The sequence below is a fragment of the Centropristis striata genome, chromosome 13 (assembly GCF_030273125.1).
Source record: "Centropristis striata isolate RG_2023a ecotype Rhode Island chromosome 13, C.striata_1.0, whole genome shotgun sequence".
Classification (NCBI taxonomy): domain Eukaryota; kingdom Metazoa; phylum Chordata; class Actinopteri; order Perciformes; family Serranidae; genus Centropristis; species Centropristis striata.
Window position 1 is genome coordinate 9,262,149 of NC_081529.1, and position 20,123 is coordinate 9,282,271.

At 37.9% G+C, this 20,123-nt stretch overlaps 2 protein-coding genes across 2 annotated transcripts; both read left to right on the plus strand.

Moving 5' to 3' along the window:
• Nucleotides 1–1,735: 1,735 nt before the first annotated feature.
• Nucleotides 1,736–11,293, plus strand: foxred2 (FAD-dependent oxidoreductase domain containing 2). The gene is made up of 10 exons (XM_059349053.1): nucleotides 1,736–1,874; nucleotides 3,290–3,507; nucleotides 4,287–4,592; nucleotides 4,685–4,936; nucleotides 5,875–6,192; nucleotides 6,316–6,482; nucleotides 6,779–6,944; nucleotides 8,058–8,284; nucleotides 8,367–8,537; nucleotides 9,746–11,293. The coding sequence occupies exons 2-10, from the start codon at nucleotides 3,293–3,295 to the stop codon at nucleotides 9,970–9,972; spliced, it is 2,049 nt and encodes a 682-aa protein (XP_059205036.1). The 5' UTR covers nucleotides 1,736–1,874; nucleotides 3,290–3,292; the 3' UTR covers nucleotides 9,973–11,293.
• A 433-nt stretch (nucleotides 11,294–11,726) lies between these two features.
• Nucleotides 11,727–20,123, plus strand: ankrd54 (ankyrin repeat domain 54). The gene is made up of 8 exons (XM_059347097.1): nucleotides 11,727–12,531; nucleotides 14,620–14,667; nucleotides 15,522–15,620; nucleotides 15,746–15,817; nucleotides 16,027–16,074; nucleotides 18,666–18,790; nucleotides 18,880–18,987; nucleotides 19,127–20,123. Exons 1-8 carry the CDS (start codon nucleotides 12,138–12,140, stop codon nucleotides 19,199–19,201), a joined length of 969 nt encoding a protein of 322 aa, XP_059203080.1. The 5' UTR covers nucleotides 11,727–12,137; the 3' UTR covers nucleotides 19,202–20,123.

Sequence of the window (20,123 nt, forward strand, 5' to 3'; positions counted from 1 at the left end):
CACAAACAGTTATAATATAGCATGCTTTTATTGAACACATCCATTTAACATTCAAAGTGATGGTGGAAAAAGTAAGTGAACCCTTGATTTAATAACTGGTCGAACCTCCTTTAGCAGTAATAACCTCAACCAAACACTTCTGATAGCTGCTGATCAAACCTGAACAAGGTTCAGGAGGAATTCTGGACCATTTTTCCCACAGAACTGCTTCAGCTCAGCCATTATGGATAGGATGTCTGGTGTGAACGGCTCTCTGGAGGTCATTCCACAGCAGCTCTATTGAATTGAGGTCTGGGCGCCGACTGGACCACTCCAAAAGGTGGATTTACTTTTTTGAGGTCGTTCTGAAGTAGATTCACTTTGATGTTTAAGGTCATTGTCCTGCTGCATCAGCCACCTTCTACTGATCTTCGGCTGGCAGACAGTCACTCTGACATTAACCTGTAGAATACCTTGATAAAATTGGTTATTCATTTTCCCCTCAATGATAGTAAGTGGGTCCAGGCCCTGAGGCAGCAAAACAGCCCCAAGTCATGATGCTCCTCCATCATACTTCACTGTTGGGGTGATGTTCTCATGTTGGAATGCTCCAAGTCTACATCAGTCTACAAATCATTTCCCCAGTTATGTTGTGGAGCGTCAAGGTGTTCTTTGGCAAACTTCAGGCATGCAGTGATGTTTCGCCACAGCACTAAATCATCTCTATTTGTGGACCATTTGTCTAACTGTGGACTGGTGAATACTTAAAGTCTTTGAGATTACTTTGTAACCCCTTCCAGTCTGATGCAAATCAACAATTCTTGATCGCAGGTCTTGGCATGGTTCACATGAGCAGATGCTTCTTGTGAATAGCAAACTCAAAAAGTTTGAGTGTTTTTTACATCTCCACACCTCACTCAAATCTGATTTCATTGTAAGGACTCCAAGTTAGCTAATTCCTGACTCTAATTAGCTCTTAATAGAGTCATTAGCCAAAGGGTTCACTTACTTTTTCCACCATCACTTTGAATGTTTAATGGATGTATTCAATAAAGACATGAAATATTATAATTGTTTGTGTGGTATTAGGTTAAGCACATTGTGTAAGTCTATACTTTGGACTTAGATGCAAATAAGATCACGTTTTATGACAAATTAATGCAAAAAACTAGGTAATTTCAAAGGGTTCACATACTTTTTCTTGCCACTCTACATACATATAAGTTCTGTAGTTGGATACAACTTGAGTACAACTACTTCTTCAGTGGTAAATGAGCCGATTATATACTACTACTTTTTAGTCCACTACATTTATTTGACACTTTTAGTTAGTTTTTTTTAAAGTAATATGTGAAGTAATTGAGAAAAAGGGTTGTGGGCAGTGTTTTTTTAGGGGGAGATAGCAGGTCAACAATACACACACACACACACACACACACACACACACACACACACACACATGATAGATATGATATAATATGATATTTTGTACCGGCATTATATATGCATTTAAATACTTGACTATACAAGATATACATACAATAGATAATATATTGTAAATTATTTGTATATTGTATATTGTCTATGATGTAAACTGATAAAATCTAATATTTTCTTTGGGGTAAACGCATAAATCAGTAGCTTTTCCTGATCTACTCTATTCTGTTCTATTCTATGGTATTTCATAATCACGCCCCCTTATGCAAGCAGCCCTCCATTGGTTTTTGGTATCCAAGGGGGAAGTGGGTTGTACTAGTAGCTTTCCAAGGGGGTAAACAGACCTACACACACATAGCGCGCTTTAAAATGCAAACATGTAAACCAGCAGCAGCCTCCACAGCTCTGATACATGCTGGATCACTGATGTTGCGCGCGACGGATCAACTGATATAAAGGTATGTTCATGTAGTTATTATAATGCACCAGCCGACCTCACATCTGGTTCAGCGGGCGACTGCAGCCGCCGCATCCTCAGGGGAGTGATCTAAGAGCGGCTGGAGGATCACGGAGAGCCGGGCCAGCCTGCTGCTGCCTCCCACCACCTTTACTCATTTATACAGTCGCTAAATGATCGAGTAGGTGAAATGTCTAGTCATGGATCTGTAAACCTTTAGTCTATGCTTCAGAGGAGCGATTCACTAGATGTTGAGAGTTGATCATGGCCCACATGCACATGCAGGCTAGTGTAGTAAATAATACAAGTGGAAAATTATACAACTAAGTGATGTTTATAGATGGTTTATAAACCAATTATGTAACCATTTACGAAGTGCTATACATATTTAATCTTTAAATGTTTTCAACAAATTTCCCAAAGGTATATGAATCATATACAAAATCATCAGCATACTTAATATGGTGTTAAAAATGTTAAAATGAGCAACTAAAACTATTAATAAAATATCAATTACGATTTAGTTGTTTGTTCATGGTAAAGTAACTAAAAACTGACATTAATAGACCATCTATTTGTAATTTATAAATGATCTAGTAGTTAGTTAAACATTAATAAATTATGTATTCACCATTCTAAATGGCCTATATATAATATTTATAAATGATGATTAAACATTAATAAACTCTCTGTTTACCATTTATAAATGATGGTTATTGTAAAGTGTTACCAGATCATGTATTAACATCAACAACAACTCTCTATGAATAAAAACAACGTTCCATAATTACATTAATGCACAATTATTCTCTTTAAGTAACCAGATTGCCATAGCTTTTAAGAACTTATGTGTCTTAGCAGCAAGATAGTTATAGCAAATCATAAAGGTTTTATGATACGACTATAGTAGGCCTTTTCTAAGGATTACAGGAATACTTCACCCCAAAAATGACCATTTTATGTATTATTCGACTCATGTTACCTTGAATTTGTGAAGAAAAAAGTATTTCTTTTGTATGACTCCGTGGCAACAGAGAATCTGAAAAAGGAAAAAATTCTTGAGAAATGGAAGTAAATGGGGGCTGCATTTAACAACAGCAAAACTATATCAAAACCATTTAAAAACTCTCACAAAAGTCATAGATAGATAGATAGATAGATAGATAGATAGATAGATACTTTGTTTATCTCAATCTCGATATCTAGTGTTGTTAAACTCCATTTACTTTCTCATTTACTTCAACGCATCAAGGATTTTCTCAATTTTAGCATTCTTTATTCACCATGGAGGCACGTGATTAATGCGAGAAGATACACAGGGTGATTAATTGATATACAAATGATCATTATTGCTGTAAATTTATATTTTGTGTCGTCTTTACTCACACTTTTACCTCATTACCTCATGTCCAACAGGTTATGGATTCAAACCTTCCTTGTTTTATCCTGTTCATCTTGACTGGCTGTGTCATAAGCTCTTCTGATAACCATCACCACAACGGCACCCGCCACTATGACTACTGTGTGCTCGGAGCTGGTCCTGCAGGGCTGCAGATGGGATATTTCCTCTCCAAGGCTAAAAGAGACTACATCATCTTGGAGAGGAACTCAGGACCAGGCAGCTTCTTTAACAAGTATGAAAATTCTATCTGTCCTGCCCCGAAACACGTCTGATGCATCTCTGCTCTGATTTGTGTGTCAAAGTATCCCAGGCACAGGAAGCTACTTTTTAGTCCACTACATTTATTTGACACTTTTAGTTAGTTTTTCAGTTTAAGAGTACTATATGAACAAATTTACATGTGTATTGCCAACACGTGAACCAATTGTCACATATAGTAAACAGATCTCATCGCTGAAAGTAAATTTGAAATGTTTTAATTAAACAATGTACTTTTATTTAACCCCTTATCATTCAGGCGCCTTTTATTGAGAATAAGGGTTGTGGGCAGTGGATTTTTAGGGGGGGTTAGAAGGTCAAAAATAAATGCCACATATAGGTGTAGACCATCTGAAAGCTGTGAACCTGAAGATTAATTTTTGAGACGCAGGTGTATGTCAAGTTGTTCTGGTCAAAAATGTCTTATAAAAATATTTGAATTAATCAATTAATTAAACCTATCAAGGTGTATAAGGGTTCGGAATATGAATATTTGTTTTTTTGAAGTCCATTTCCATGCTCAACTATGTCTCATAAGTTGTTGTGGCAATTTTTGGGTTGATACCATTTGTAACAGATTTGGTGCTGAATTAAGCATTTTTATTAAATTCAAGAATATACCTGGGAAAGCTACACATCCTCTGAATGCTCTAGGTATCTAGTTTGTGGTTGTAAAGTTTCATGAGGCTGTGATTGTACCCGCCTGCCCCCGAATCACCTGTAACACATCTCTGCTCTGTTTTGTGTGTCCAGGTATCCCAGGCACAGGAAGCTCATCAGTATTAACAAGATCCACACGGGAAGGCAGAACTGGGAGTTCAACCTGCGCCATGACTGGAACTCTCTGCTGAGTGATAAACCTGACCTCCTGTTCAAGAGAGTGAGCAGTGAGTTTTACCCCCCAGCTGATGCCTTCCCACTCTATCTGTCCATGTTTGTGAAGGAGCTCAGGCTGAGGGTCCGCTATGGTGTGGACATTGGAAGGATCAGGGCCGTACAGTCAGCCACTGGCAGGAGCTACATCCTGACTGATCAGCACATGTCTGACTACACATGCAGGTAGTTTGTGCATGCTGAACCTGAGATTAAAATTTTACATTTGATTGGATCTTGGATTGCATCGTGTTGTGCTTTTGTCCCCTCTCCCTCAGCGTCCTTCTAGTAGCCACAGGTTTGTGGGTTCCTCAGAATGTAGAGTTTGTCGGCTCCGACCTGGTTGATGGCTATGAATCCATCTCCACTAATCCTGAGGACTACAAGGACCAGGCCGTGCTTATCCTGGGAAAGGGGAACTCGGCTTTTGAAACAGCCCAGAGCATCTTGGGAAGAGCAAGTCGGGTGCACATGCTCAGCTCCAGCCCCGTTCGACTGGCTTGGCAAACTCATTATGTTGGAGATCTCAGGTAGTGCAAGAGATTGGTAATCTCTTCCCTTATTTCTGCTGTCTCTGTGACTTTCCTGAACTTCAGCATCATATCCCTAGTTTCTTCAGATGTATCCCACAGCTGGATGTTATCTAACACCATATATTATACAAGTTATACAATGATTTTTTTAAAATAAAGTTCAATTTTCATCAGTTTTGCCAAGTTTGAGTGGCAGAGGGGGAAAACCTTATAACCATTTATCCATAAGCATATTTTTAGCTAACAATTTCAACCATTTATCCATTAGCATACATTTAGCCAACCATTTCAACCATTTATCCATAACTTTTAGCTAACAATTTCAACCATTTATCCGTTACTTTTAGCTGAATTTTTTTTTCAACCATTTATCCATAACTTTTAGATAACTTTTTTTAACCTTTTCATCTATTATCTTGTAGCTAGCTGTTTTAACAGTTTGACTGTTACTTCTAGCTAATTGTTATCCTAACTATTTATCCGTTAACATTCCAGCTAACTTTTTAACTATTAACTGAACTGTAGAACTGTTTCAACCACTTATCTGTTTTAGCCGTTTAGCTATTTCCTTTAGCTAACTATTTAAACTATTAATCTGTTACTTTTAGCTATTATTTTAGCCATTTATCGATTAGCTTTAGTGTACTATTTAAACTATTTATCCCATTCTTAAGCCTTTTTGTGAAGTGTTAAACTCTTTATCCCATTCTCAAGCCTTTTAGCTAACTATTTGAAATGTTTTTTCATTTCTTTAAGCGAACACAATTTATATTTTTTCCCATTAGTTGAGCTCCTCCACACCGAAGTACCCCCTGTAAACAACTACCCCTGGTTGAGCATCAGTGTTCTACATTGACGCTTAATAACTTCATAAACTGTTCTTCACTGGAGCTATCATCACATTTAATCTGAAGTGAACCATTTTTTGTTTTCAGAGCTGTGAATAATGAGCTACTAGACACATATCAGCTGAAGTCCCTTGACGGGCTGGTGGAGGCAAGTTTGGAAAAAATTGTTATCAGTCAAGGAAAGGAGCAAGGTGGCAGGAGATCGGGCACAAAGAAGAAGGAGAAGAAGAAACAGTTGTACCTGACGTTAAAGAAGTACATGCAACACCAAGAGGACAAGAACAGCTCTGATGTGACAGGGGAAGAACTTCCAGGGTATTACATTGACAACTTCTCTCTGCGAAAGCCCTACGATCGAGTGATTCGGTGCCTTGGATTCCGGTTCAACTTCAGTGTATTTGACAGGTACGGCCTTAATGTATGTAACATGGAAGACTTATTGTCTCAGTGTCCCTTTCAACAAATGCTCCTTGTTTTATATGTATCAGAAAGTCCAATCTGTTTAATTTATATAATCAATCTCCCTAGCTCTGCCTGCCCACCGAACAGTGACAATGCAAAAGGGAGGTTGCCAGGGCTGACAGCCTGGTATGAAGGGAGCAACACCCCTGGCTTATTTGTGCTTGGAACGGCGTCCCACTCCAGAGACTACCGCTTATCTGCTGGTGGCTTCGTCCATGGATTCCGCTACACAGGTAAAAGTCCAACAGATGTGTGTTATATTGTTTCCTGAAGAGCAAGCACGTCCTCAATCCTTCATAGCATCCTATCTGCCACTTCTACCATCCCTTGTTCTACTTGGTCTGATTCCACCTGCAGGACATGTAGTCACTAGTACACAAATTTGGACCATGAACACTTAAAATGCATGGGTCACAATATAAATGCTGACAAATAACAGTCACACATTTTTTTAAAAAGCAGCCATTTGTGCAGATTTAACATGTAATTGGGTGATACTTAAATGCACTGTATGGGTTTTCTGCCACAGCGCGAGCTGTACATCGCATACTTGAACAGCGTTACCATAGTAACCCTTGGCCGTCGACAAAACTTTTGACAACACAGCTGCAGTCCTGGATCCTGAAGCGGGCTGGCGAGGCCTCAGGGTTATACCAAATGTTTGAGGTGCTGGGGGATGTTATACTTCTTCACGGGTAAGCAGATGTCAGTTTAATATCATTATTAATTAACTGTGTTAATAACTGTCTTAATTTGTTCCTGAGGTCTTCGCACTGCCATCTGCTGAGTTCAAGTCATCTATCGATCCAATACTTTTTATGTTCCTGCTGTTCCCCTAGCTGTTTCCTTTAACTGCTCCTGGTGAATCCCAAATGATCCAGGTCAGCCAGGAGATGTAATCCTTCCTAATTGCCCACCTTAACTGCCTCCTCTTAATTAATGTGAAAGGGCAGGGGCTAGATGCCAAAGGAGCAAAATCATTGAGATATCTTCTCTCTGAAAGGTCCCATATTATAAAAACCAAGATTTATTATGTCTTTTTCTGATTATAAAACAGGTCTTGGTGCTATAATAAAACTATGAAAGTGTCAAAATGCTCATTCAACAGAAAAATGCACAGGTCGCATATTCAGAAACTTATTATTACGTGAGGACTTGTGTAAGGTTGTGATGATACAACTATAGGCTATAACAAGGTTGCCCATGAAGTTGGAATTTTTTTTTTCAGACACAATCCTCTGTTTATTGTGGTTTCATTGAGTTTTGAGAAGATATAAACTGTATCTGTTAATAATAAATCACATTGTTACAATCATTTCATGAAAAGGGGTAAAAAATATTTTATTCCAACTTTATGGGTGACTTTATGGGTGACATTTCGTCATTTTCTGGCTGCAATGATGGTGCAGAGACACCAAGAGATACTGAAGTCAATCAGAGCAGACTGGGCTTCAGACAGAGGGTGAACACAGCTATATTCAGACACACAGTATGAGAGAAATAATAACATATCTGCACATAAAAATGTTCTAATAAAAAACCCTAAATACAAGATTTAAGCGGAAAATGAGCACAATCTTGTAAAAGAACAAATAATGCCAGATGATGTTTGAATAGCAACAGCAGGTTATCTATTCTAGTGTCCCTCTCTTTGTATACTTATTACATTGCCTTCTGTTTTTTATAGGTGTAATTTCACCCAATTATATTGCCAGAAACAAACATTATCTGACCTCAAACTACAATTACAAATAAGCCATTTTATGCTCATCATAATTACAGTGCTTTCTTCCCTCCTTGACTCTTAGCTCTCACTGTGAATACGTGGAAGAGTTTACACTCCAAGCCTTGCCTCAGTTTTCCTCTCTGTCGGGCCATGAGGTGTCCAGCCACGGACTGATAGTTCTAGTCCTGCAGTATGGGAAGAAGAAGATAGACTATCTGGGGCCAAACAGGTCTGAAATGGACTGGACCAAAGCTTGGAAATCCAACTTTCTGCACCCTGTTTTATATTACTACGACACTCTTCCTACTGGTGAGTAGACATGCTGTACCAATAAAACTACAGAGACCAAAGTCTGACTGAAGAATAATGTTTGTACATTTTCTTTCCCCAGAGGAAGAAATGAAGCTCCGTCCTCATGGCTGGCCTTTACCGAGGCCCAAGGCAATCCATCACATGGTTGAGGACTTCCTCACAGAATGGGAGAGTCCCATATCTCATATCCAGCCTCTGCGGCGCTTCCTGGAGCACTGTGTCCAGACTGACCTCAGGGCCTTCTACGCGGGTAAAACTGCATGTTTTTGCTGCAAATGCTATTTGTATAAACATTCCACACAAATTGATGTATTCATTCATTTAAACATGAATGAATATACGGTAAACACTGCCTATAAAAAAAGTATTCATACCCTTGGATGTTTCACCCTCTTGTTGGTTTTACACATGAAATCATGGTCAATATAATTTGGCCTTTTTAAAAAGAATTTACAAAAAAAAATGAAAACAGATTTTTACAAAATAATGTCAATTATTTAAAAATATACAAGTTAAAATATATGATTGCATTGATATTAATCCCCTTTAAAGTAACTGGCTTGATTCAACAGAGTTCCAGCTAGTTGATGCAGCAGTGTCACAGTTAGTAAATGGAGATCAGCTAAGTGCAGTTGATGTGTGTCAAGTGATTATAGTATAAAAACACCTGTGTCTGGGAGGTCCAGTCTCTCGTTCATCACTATTCCTGCACTAAAACAAGATAAAAAACACTAAATATGAGGGATTTCTTAAATTAAGATTATTAAATCTAGAAAATAAGCATGTTGTATGTTTAAAATAAGAAATTAACTCTTAAAACAAGATAAATTAAAGCTGCAAGCAGCGATGAACTGGCCCGAGCAGAGTGCACTGCAACTTATTTGTTTCTCACCAAGATAAAAAAAACTTTAGATTCATTTTTTTAAGAGTTCATTTCTTATTTTGAGCGTTTAACATGCTTATTTCTAGATTTAATAATCTTAATTCAAGAAATCTTGTCAAGTGAAAATATCTGTCCATGCAGCAAGATCATTTCCCTCAGATTTAGTGTTTTTATCTTGTTTTTAGACATCCCTTTATGGCAGTGTGCTACAATTGCAACATGAAGACAAAAGATCACTCCTAGCAACTCAGAGAAAAGATCATTGAAAAGTATAAGTCAAGAGATGGCTACAAAAAATATCAAGCTCACTGGACGTCCCACAGAGTTCAGTTAAAGTTCCATCATTAAGAAATGGAAGGAGAATGAAACTTGTTTAAATCTGCCTAGAGCTGGCCGACCTCACAAACTGAGTGAACAAGGGGGGTGAATACTTTTTATAGGCATTGTATATGAGTATTAAACTGGTAAAGTTGTTGGTAAAACATTTTCCAGCATAAGCAAAATTAAAGAATGTATCAGTGCTTGTACAGCACATGGTAGTTTGAATAATTTTTGTGTTTTCTTATGTCTTTTAGAATCATGCTTCCGCTTATCTCTCACCCACCGCAAGCCGCCACTATTCTGTCAACAAGGATACTTAAAGCAGCAGGGTATCGCTCATGACAGTCAGCTGTGGAAGAACGTTCATGACGCTGGACTGATGCCTAGTGAGCACGACACATCAGGGGCTGACCCCACCTTCCCCAACTACCTGGCACAAGCTGGAGCCTCCATGTCTTCAGGACTGAAGCTTGACTTCTGATTCTTTTACTCCAGCTTGTTAAAGATATTCCTGATGCTGTTTAGGTCCCTCAGACCTTCTACCTCCAGCACCATAATTATCCAACCCCTCCACAGGTTGATGGATCCCAACAGTGGCTTGTGAGGGATTAGCGTCAAGGGATAGTTTGGATATTTTTAAGTGGGGTTCTGTGAAGTAAAGGGTCCGTACCATTACCTCGCCTCTCCATTTTAGAGATAAACCCAGTTTGGAGCAAGGTTATTATAGTTAACGAAAACTAACAAAATAACGAAAACAAGAATTGAAAAACATTTCCGTAAATTGTTTTCTTTAAAACGATAAATAACTGAAACTGTATTGTGTGGTTACAAAACTAACTGAAACTAACTAAAATTATAGTGAAAATGTCTTTAGTTTCCGTCTTTGTCAACTTTTTTCATACGAAAACCTTTTTGGTTGATATGAAATCTATTTCATCTATCTGGTTTTATGACTTAATAAACTTATTGAGACTAAGATGGATCAGACAAAGGAAATAAAGGAAACATTTATTGGGACTTTTTTGAATCTGGCACCCAACAAATACCCCATTACAAAAAAAATATTTTTTTTTAACTAACAATAAAACTAATAAAAACTAAACTAAAACTAAGCATTTTCCAAAAAAAACCCCCAACTAATTAAAACTAGCAAACTCACTCTAAAAACGAATTAAAACTAACTGAATCTGAAAACAAAAAATCACAACAAAATTAAAACTAAAACTAATGAAAAATCCAAAACTATTATAACCTTGGTTTGGAGTAGCAGGCAAGAGTTTCCTACAACCCCATTTAAAAAAATCAGAACTAACCCTTTAAAATAAGGCACCTTCTACTTAGACACCCTCATCACTAGATGTTACACGTACAACTTTCAACCAAAGAATGATTATCCTGTCTTTATTTTGATAATATTTACAGGTCCAAAGAAGTTAAATTATCCTGTAATTCACAAGAAACAAAGCAAAGATTACAGGCAAGAATGAAAAATGAAGCATTACTTAGTGTATTTCCTTATTTGGTCATTATCTCACTTCCCCTCCATCCCCCCACTGCTTGTCAATGGAGAGGCAGCTTGTCCTTTGAATGCTCCTTTATTATGATTATCCCCCACAAGATATCTCTAAACATAAATATATGCCAATATCATATCAGGAAGTCCTTGATTTTATGAAGCTTTATAGGTGGAGGATGGGTGTTACAGAATGATTATGCATTATACATTTTACATGATGTTACCTGATATATGTGAGATGGAGTATTGACTGTTTTTTTTTAAATAAAAATAAATTTGTTTTGTACATGTATGTTGTTTTCTTTTTTTTTCTTTTTTCTTTTTCTTTTTAATAACAATTTACAGTATATTTGCCAGGGGGTTACAGAAAGAAAAACACACACAAAATCAGACAAACATCAATTCCAAAACAGAGATCCAAAATAAACACAGGGATAGAGATAAAAGACAAAAAACATGATGTATAATTCATCAGTCATTATAATATTTGTCCAAAACAAAGTCAGTTTTCAGAGCCTTCTTGCTCTTAAGGCCTTTAATAGAAGTGCAGTATTGCTCCAGTTCATGCAAAAAGTGAACAAAACTGGGTTTGGAGTTAGAACATTTCTTCTTATGTATGTGAAACTTATAAAAATATAATATGTATGTGGTTTTGTGAACCATTACAATGTTTTCATGTTGCGCATGCGTAGAGCAACTTGGGTGATCTGATTGGCTGCCTGGTCTCGTAGCTCCTATTGGCTGGGAGCTGATGAACAACACGGACTGTGATTGGTCGTTACTACTCTGGCGCTGTTGACTGTACAATGGGTGTGCATTTTACTACGTTTACCCGATAATGGAAAATGTGAAATAGGGGACATTTTGGAGCTGTAAGAAAAGGGTATCTTCTGTTGTGAAAATACTGCAAATTAGCCAGGATGGAAGGACTTCAATGGGGGAGTTTGTGAGTTGACGTGCCGGGCAGTGACCCCATGGCGTCGCTGACGGTGCACAGGCAATATTCAAAGTTGACCGATATTTATAACGACTTTATTTCCTTCTTGCTTGGGCAGCAGCAGCAGTAGTAGTAGTAGTAGTAGTAGTAGTAGTAGTAGTGTACACACAGCATCCATATGTCACTATAAAGTATGGACGGGTGGAGCCCAATCGTTGCTACAGCCTCGGATAATGACCGCTCCAGCTCCGAGGGGGAGTACATGGTGGAGCCCGGACCCGAGGACCAGACCCGGGAGGTGCTGGACGGAGAGCCGCGGGGGGACTTGGAGAGGATGGACCCCGGGGACACCACCGCTGCTGTCGGGTTCGGGATCAGTGGGACCGGGGAGGGTAAAGTGGTGCTGGGTCGAGTCGGCCAGAGAGACGATAAGGAGCTCAGGTACCTGCACTTGTTGTGGGAGCCCGGACGAGCCGAGCTGGGCGCCGGTGGGGTGGCCAGCAGGATGGGGAAGGTGACGGGCAGCAGGGCCAGGAGGCACCACAGAGTCGTCCGGAATGTCGGTCCCATTGGTAAAGATATTTATGGTAAGAGACAGACACGTTTTCTATCAATGAGAAACCATAAACACAATTTGTGGCGTGTGTTTGCAGAAAATGTGTTTTGTTTTCCATGAAAACATCTGTATTATTCATGAAATGAGTTACAAAATGAATTCAAAATATAGTAAAGACAGTGACAAGGGTAGAAATAATAATTTTAACCTGTACGAATCTTCAATTTTACCTCTAGAATCTAGATAGTCAACTGGCCTGAGGAAGGATTATTTCATTGCTTCTCAAATCAGCACAAACCGTTTTCAGCTTTACATTGACAGATATTGACAGACTGTTTAACGGCAGCTCTGCTTTTATTCCACCAGGTCACTTTACTGCGTTATTTGCACTATATCTGTTTAAATCCGACCACATTAGGCCTTTATTAGACCTTCTGTATTTTATCTATATAATTATATATTCCATATACCACTCATACTTTACCGTGTATATATCTGCATATATTTAAATATATTTATTCATTGATGTACTACATGCAACAACATATTTACCCTATTTAACATGCTAAAATATGTTTTCTCCAATGTGCAATATCTGTAAAATGCAAAGTACTCTCAGGAAAACAAACACAAAAAATATACAGTCATGAAAAAAAATATTAGATCACCCTTGTTTTCTTCAATTATTTTGTTCATTAATTTAATGTCTGGTACAACTAAAGGAATGATAACAACAAAAATAGCTGATAAAAGTTTAATTTAAGAGCTGATATCCAGACATTTTCTATGGTTTTCTTGATGGTTATTTTGGTTATTGTCTAGAAAACCATGGAAAATGTCTAGATATCAGCTCTTGAATTAAACTCTTATCAGCTATTTTTGTTGTTTTCATTATATTTGTCTAAACAAATGTACCTTAGTTGTACCAGGCATTAAATGAACAAAATTGAAGAAAAAGAGTGGTCTAATAATTTTTTCCATGACTATATATGTCATATACCACTTATTTATATTTATTCATTGATGTTCATAACTACTACATGCAACAACTTATTTAACCTATTTAACATGCTAAAATATATTTTCTCCAATGTGCAATATCTGTAAAAACGCAAAGTACTTTCAGGAAAACAAACAAACACAAAAAATATATTTTTTATGTTCTTTATTCTGTCTTCTATATCTATGTGTCTGTATCTGACAACTAAATTTCCCCACTGCGTGATAAATAACGTCATATCTTATCTTTTATCTTTAATACTAGGGCAGGAAATCACTAGTTTCCTCACAATACGATATTATATAGATTCTTTGGACAATACGATATTTGTTGATATTACAAAAGTCTGCCACAATACGATTGGATTCAATTCGGGGACCTGTGATCAACATAGAACCATTTAACACAATCAGTTAAATTTATATCATATCAACTGACACAAAGCAACTGATTTTTTTACTGAGCTTATCCACACATTAAAATGAAAAACAATGTATTCCTCTTAATACCAAGTGTGAATTTAAAAATAAAGACGTATGTTAAGTGAAATTTTCACTGAATCGATTATATTGGATCGTTGGTCATTACATATCAATATATTGATTAATATCAACATATCCATACATCCCTACAATATATATGGTAAATTAAAGCTGTTAATGTGTGTAATAACATTTAGAGTTGATATCACAATATTGCCAATTTAACATTATTTTAGCTTTGTGAGTAGGGTCATTTCATACAATTTGAAAGCCTTAAAAATATCAGTAATTTCAAATATAACCAAAAGATAATAAAGTTATCACAGTATGCAGTGAAGACCAAAAGAAGACAATATTTAAGCTATGTAATATTAAAATAGCCAAAATCCCAGTAGCTATTTAGCGTTATCTCATTATATCAATGTCATAACATGCTATTCATGCTCAGAGTTACAGTGATAAACAGCATGTACAGAATGTATCAGTGGCTAATCAAACAAGCACCCATCTTGAAAGTGTAAAGCCAGTGTTCGCCTGTAAACGATGTCTTTGTTTGTAGCTCTGATGTCATGTAATCTGACTCCGGTCATGAAGCAATATTTACATACCTGTCACTTTGAATGTCTTATCTCCACAGCTGTGAAAAGACTGAGGGAAGCAGCAAACAGCAATGACATCGACACAGGTATGAACAGTAAAATGTAAAAGTAAAATGCCTTGCAAGTGGTGTACAGATGACTAGTGTTGAGAAATACATTGAGGAAACCTTTTAAATTAAATTATCTGACTCCAACACAAAATCCTCACCTATTTCTCTGCGCTGATCGTTTGATAGGGAATGATGAGCAGGAGACGTCTGAGTTCTCAGTTTAACTTCATTTATTACAATACGTCAAGAAATGTGCAGTTTCCAGAGTCTCTGGGTTCAATCTACACTTCCCTGACATGACAAAGGCTGGTCAGTTCATGAAGGCCGAATGCAGTCTAATTTCCCTGAAACCCAGTTTTATAGCCTAACAGAGGTTTTACTAAAAATGTAGGTAGATCTCTCCAGAAGTCGCCTCCTCTCGATCTGCTGATTTGTCAGTTTATTGCAAACGTGGACACGTCATGTCACCAAGCAGAGAAGACCGTTATCATTCTGCTCAGCACACCATGTCTGTGACCTGACCTATTAACAAAACTTTCAAAACACAAACTCCTGCCTTGATATGACCTGCAGAGATATTACTGGAGACACAGATTTTGCAACAAACATAAAATATATCTTTTTGTGATTATAGAATCTAGGACAGAGAAAGCTTAAGCAGATGGAGTAAATGTAATTAATTTAGATGTATTTAGTTTAATCATAGTTTAAAAACAATATTAGCACATGAGCATTGTAGCAAAGCATCTTGTATGATTAATCTATAAATGCACACACACATATAGTGAATTACACACGCATATATAGTAACCTATGTCAACAGAGACAGAATAACAGATTATTTCTAATACTAGAGGCTATGTTTTGCTAATGCATTTGTATTTTTCCAGTTCGAAAGCTGCTGCAGGAAGACATAGACCCCTGTGCAGCAGATGACAAGGGAAGGACAGCCCTCCATTTCTCTTCCTGCAATGGCAATGAGAGCATTGGTAGGTTTGTGATTAGCTTGTTGTGAAAGTATGGTGTGTGCATACTGTAGCATAAGCAGTTTGAAAAGCAGGTTGTTTACCATACTGCAAGTAATTATGATATTCACTGTTTTTCATGTCTGTAGTGCAATTGTTGCTGAGCCACGGCGCTGACCCCAACCAGCGAGACAGTCTGGGAAATACCCCCCTCCATCTGGGTAAGAGAACAATCACCATGACCTGTAAAACCTGTAGCTGTGGTCAGAAATGCATATGACTGTGGTTTCACACTGACTCACAACGGTGCAGCTGCTTCAGGCTCGCTCTTGCTAAAATGAATATAAAGCCAAGGCTTAGTCATGTTTTTACATTCAACTAGTGTTGCTATTATTTTATTTTGTGTTGCATCTAACCTGTGTTTCTGCAGCGGCCTGTACCAACCACGTGCCTGTAATCACCACATTGCTGAGAGGAGGTGAGACAACTCTAGAGGTGTTAAAATCTGTGTGTTCAACCACAATTCCAAAAAAGTTGTACTTGCCCTAGTATACATGTTGCTCATTTACTCATTATAGGAGAGCTATTTCTTAGTTAGAAACAAAACAAAAACGGAAGAAAGGGAAGAAAGTTTAACTTTAATCATTTAAACTAAAATATTCCACAAATATAATGATAACAACAAAAATAGCTGATAAAAGTTAAATTTAAAAGCTGATATCTAGCCAATTTCCATGGTTTTCTTGATAATAACCAAAATCATTATACCAGGCATTAAAATGAACGAGAAAAGAAGGGGGGGTCTTTTTTTCCCATGACTGTATATTTTTTATGTTTGTTTTCCTGAGAGAACTTTGCATTTTACAGATATTGCAGATATTATTGTATATACACTAGAGCTCAAAAAAGTTGGGGTCACCCAGAAAATGTCTGTTGTTTTCCATGAAAACAAACGGTATTACTCATGAAATTAGTTACAAAATGAATCAAAAATATAGACATTGACATGGGTAGAAATAATAATTTTAACCTGTAAGAATCTCCAATTTTAAGGGTGTTTCCACTACCGCCCATTACCCGGAATGAGGCGGGTCTCACTCGCCGAAACGCCCCTAATCTGAATACGAGCTGCCCTGAGTGGTCTTTTGACAGGACTTTTTTAGTCCCTGTGGAAGAGCAGGACCGTTTTTCTCCCCTGAAAACAGCCTGGTTGCTGATTGGATAGAACACTAAGCGGGATGTGACGTAGTACTCTACACTACACTACACACGCCATTTGTAAAAGCCGACAAAGCAGTGTTCCCAACTTAGTGACTTTGTTGCTATATTTAGCAACTTTTCAGACCCCCTTAGCGACTATTTTTCAAAAAGCGACTGGCGACAAATCCAGCGACTTTTTCTGGTGTTATTGGATATTTTTGGACACTCGTTCTTACTCTTCTCAACAACCACGGGGGCCGGCGGCTCCTTAAGAAGAGTAAGAATGAGTCGAATCGGCACAGTCCTCCTGCAGCAGTCTCTCCCAGCTGCAGAGCCGTAGGGGATGTTAACCCCTTAGCATCTGCAAATTGCTAATAGGCTAGCAGTTAGCTCTGTAGCAGTACAGTGTGTATGTGCTGCTGCTGCAGGAGTTGTTCACTTAGCGATCTCTGTTTGTTTACAACAAGCACCGGACACTGTGCACAGTTAGCGATGCCGGTTAATTCACAATCACTATGTTTATGACCAGTGGAGACGCTGAGCATAATTAGCCATGCTGCTTTGTTTATGATCAGCTGCTGACATTGTGCACAGTTAGCGACGGCGGCCACAGTTGCGTCTCCCGTGGTTAATCTGTCGCAACGATTGAAAACCATACGTCACCTCCAGAGTCTCTAAATCCCTCTGGGGGCCTTTTTGTAATGGAGACATGCAGAGTGAGCGGACTTTTGAGAGGGTGTGGCCTGAGACTTTCCCGGTGGCCACTCTTCCCCCTAAAGGAAACACGGCTTTAACCTCTAGAATCTAGATACTCAACTGGCCTGTGAAGTAAAGTAATAGTGAAGTAATTTTTTTCACATGGATTTTTAGTATACCATTGAATAATGACTGAATACATAAGCTTAAGCAACAAAAATATTGTTTATTTTTGTTCAAGTCCAACAGACCAGTGCAATTTTTGCCATTAAGTGTAGCAATAGCATATTTAGGAATATAGTACATTTCAGAAATTCAGGTAGCCTATAGGTAGATAGACCTTCTGTAAACTATAATACTTTGGTTTTTTAAGTAAAACACAATCCACGCTAGCTACCCCACTAGCCGCTAGCTGCTATATGTTTTGCATTGAGGTGATACTTGAGGCTCGATGTGCTGCGGTGATATGCGAATTCCTTGTTGCATAGCAACACAACCATGCTCTTATCGACAGAAACAAGGTACTCATGTTGTTATGCAGTATTTATGTTCACTTAAACAGTTTCAATAAAACTACTTGTGTCATATTTGACTTTGACTGAACATTTGCACTCACTTTGCAACAAAAATATCGGGATATATATCAAATGTCGATATTGAGCCTAAATACAGTACAGGCCAAAAGTTTGGACACACCTTCTCATTCAATGTTTTTCCTTTATTTTCATGACTATTGACATTGTAAATTCATCAAAACTATTAATGAACACATGTGGAATTATGTACTTAACAAAAAAGTGTGAAATAACTGAAAACATGTCTTATATTCTAGTAAGCAAAGGGTGGCCACTTTGAGGAATCTAAAATACAAGACATGTTTTCAGTTATTTCACACTTTTTTTGTTAAGTACATAATTCCATATGTGTTTATTCATAGTTTTGATGCCTTCAGTGAGAATCTACAATGTAAATAGTCATGAAAATAAAGAAAAACGCATTGAATGAGATGGGTGTGTCCAAACTTTTGGCCTGTACTGTATATCGGGATATGATTTTTGGCCCATATCGCCTAGCCCTAGATTTTAGTGAAATTACAACTAAGAATTTGTGGAAAGGTATCTAATCAACCTGTGTAACTGTGAGATTTGTGCTCTTATTGTGTCTGTTGTTAAGGAGCCCGTGTGGATGCCCTGGACCGGGCAGGCAGGACCCCTCTGCATCTAGCACGCTCCAAGCTCAATATTCTGCAGGAGGGAGATTCACGCAGCTTAGAAACATTGAGAGGGGAAGTCACACAGGTAGAGAATGGGTTTATTTGCCTACATTCCTAATGGTTGGATAGGTAATACTGCTGCTGAAGATCTTTATATCTGACTTTTCCTCGCAGATCATTCAAATGCTGAGGGAATACCTGAACTTAATGGGCCAGAGTGAAGCTAAAGAGAGGCTGGAGCACATTTCAACACAGCTGCAGCACACGCGCACCAAAGAGCAGGTGACAACTACATACTTATTGAGTGATAATCAGATTTGCATGCAACTTAAATGTGTGTGTTTTTAAAGATTTGTACGAAATCCTACATAGAATTCACTTATTCATACATGGTTGTATTTTTGCTTTCTTTTTCTTCAAGGTGGATGAGGTGACCGATTTACTGGCCAGTTTTACATCACTCAGTCTACAGAAGCAGAATCTGGGGGATAGGTAGAAGTCTGTAGAGAGCTGAAGTCCTGCTACTTTTTAAGAAAGCCTCTGCTCCACGTTGGCCAGACAAGCATATGCTGAACAATAATGCTTTCAAAGGTTTTCTGTCCATATTCAGAATAGTTATCAGCACACTACTCTACAGGGCAGGAACTTCTCGTTATTTTAACCAAGATAACAATGATTATCTTTTATATTTTACCACCCTGATGAGATTTTGAAAGTGTGCCTGTGGCTAACACTAATGTGCTTGCAGTGCCTACATTTTTAATTTTTTTTATCTTGGTTAAAAGAAAAAGATGCTCACAGCCAATAATGCCCAGTAACGCAGTGAAGTAGTTATGAATTCAGCTTATGGACAGAAAAAGCTTGTCACATGTTAGCTTTTCAGAAAAAAGATAAAAGAAACCCCTTAGGGTTTTATACATTGTGAACAGGAAGCTCGTGGAACAGAAGCCAACTCGGAAGTGCAGAGAGCTCTCGGCTCTCTATTGTGTGTGTGTGTGTGTGTGTGTGTGTGTGTGTGTGTGTGTGTGTGTGTGTGTGTGTGTGTGTGTGTGTGTGTGTGTGTGTGTGTGTGTGTGTGTGTGTGTGTGTGTGTGTGTGTGTGTGTGTGTGTGTGTGTGTGTGTGTGAGAGAGAGAGTGTTTGTGTGTGTAAGTCAGAGCCATCTACGTGCTGACATGTTCTCTTTTTGCCTGCCATTATTAGCTAAGTTCTATGATAATTATGAGACATACTTCTCATGAAATGATTGAACAATTGTCACTGTTGTATTATTTGGTTTTCTTATCAACAGCATCTTTGTATCTCGTTGCCTTTTTTCTCTTGTATTGCATGTTATGTTTGTGAACTGTACTGTAAAAATGCATTTGGCTCTTGTGGGAAATGGATATATGTGATTCAATAAATCAATATATTTGGCTA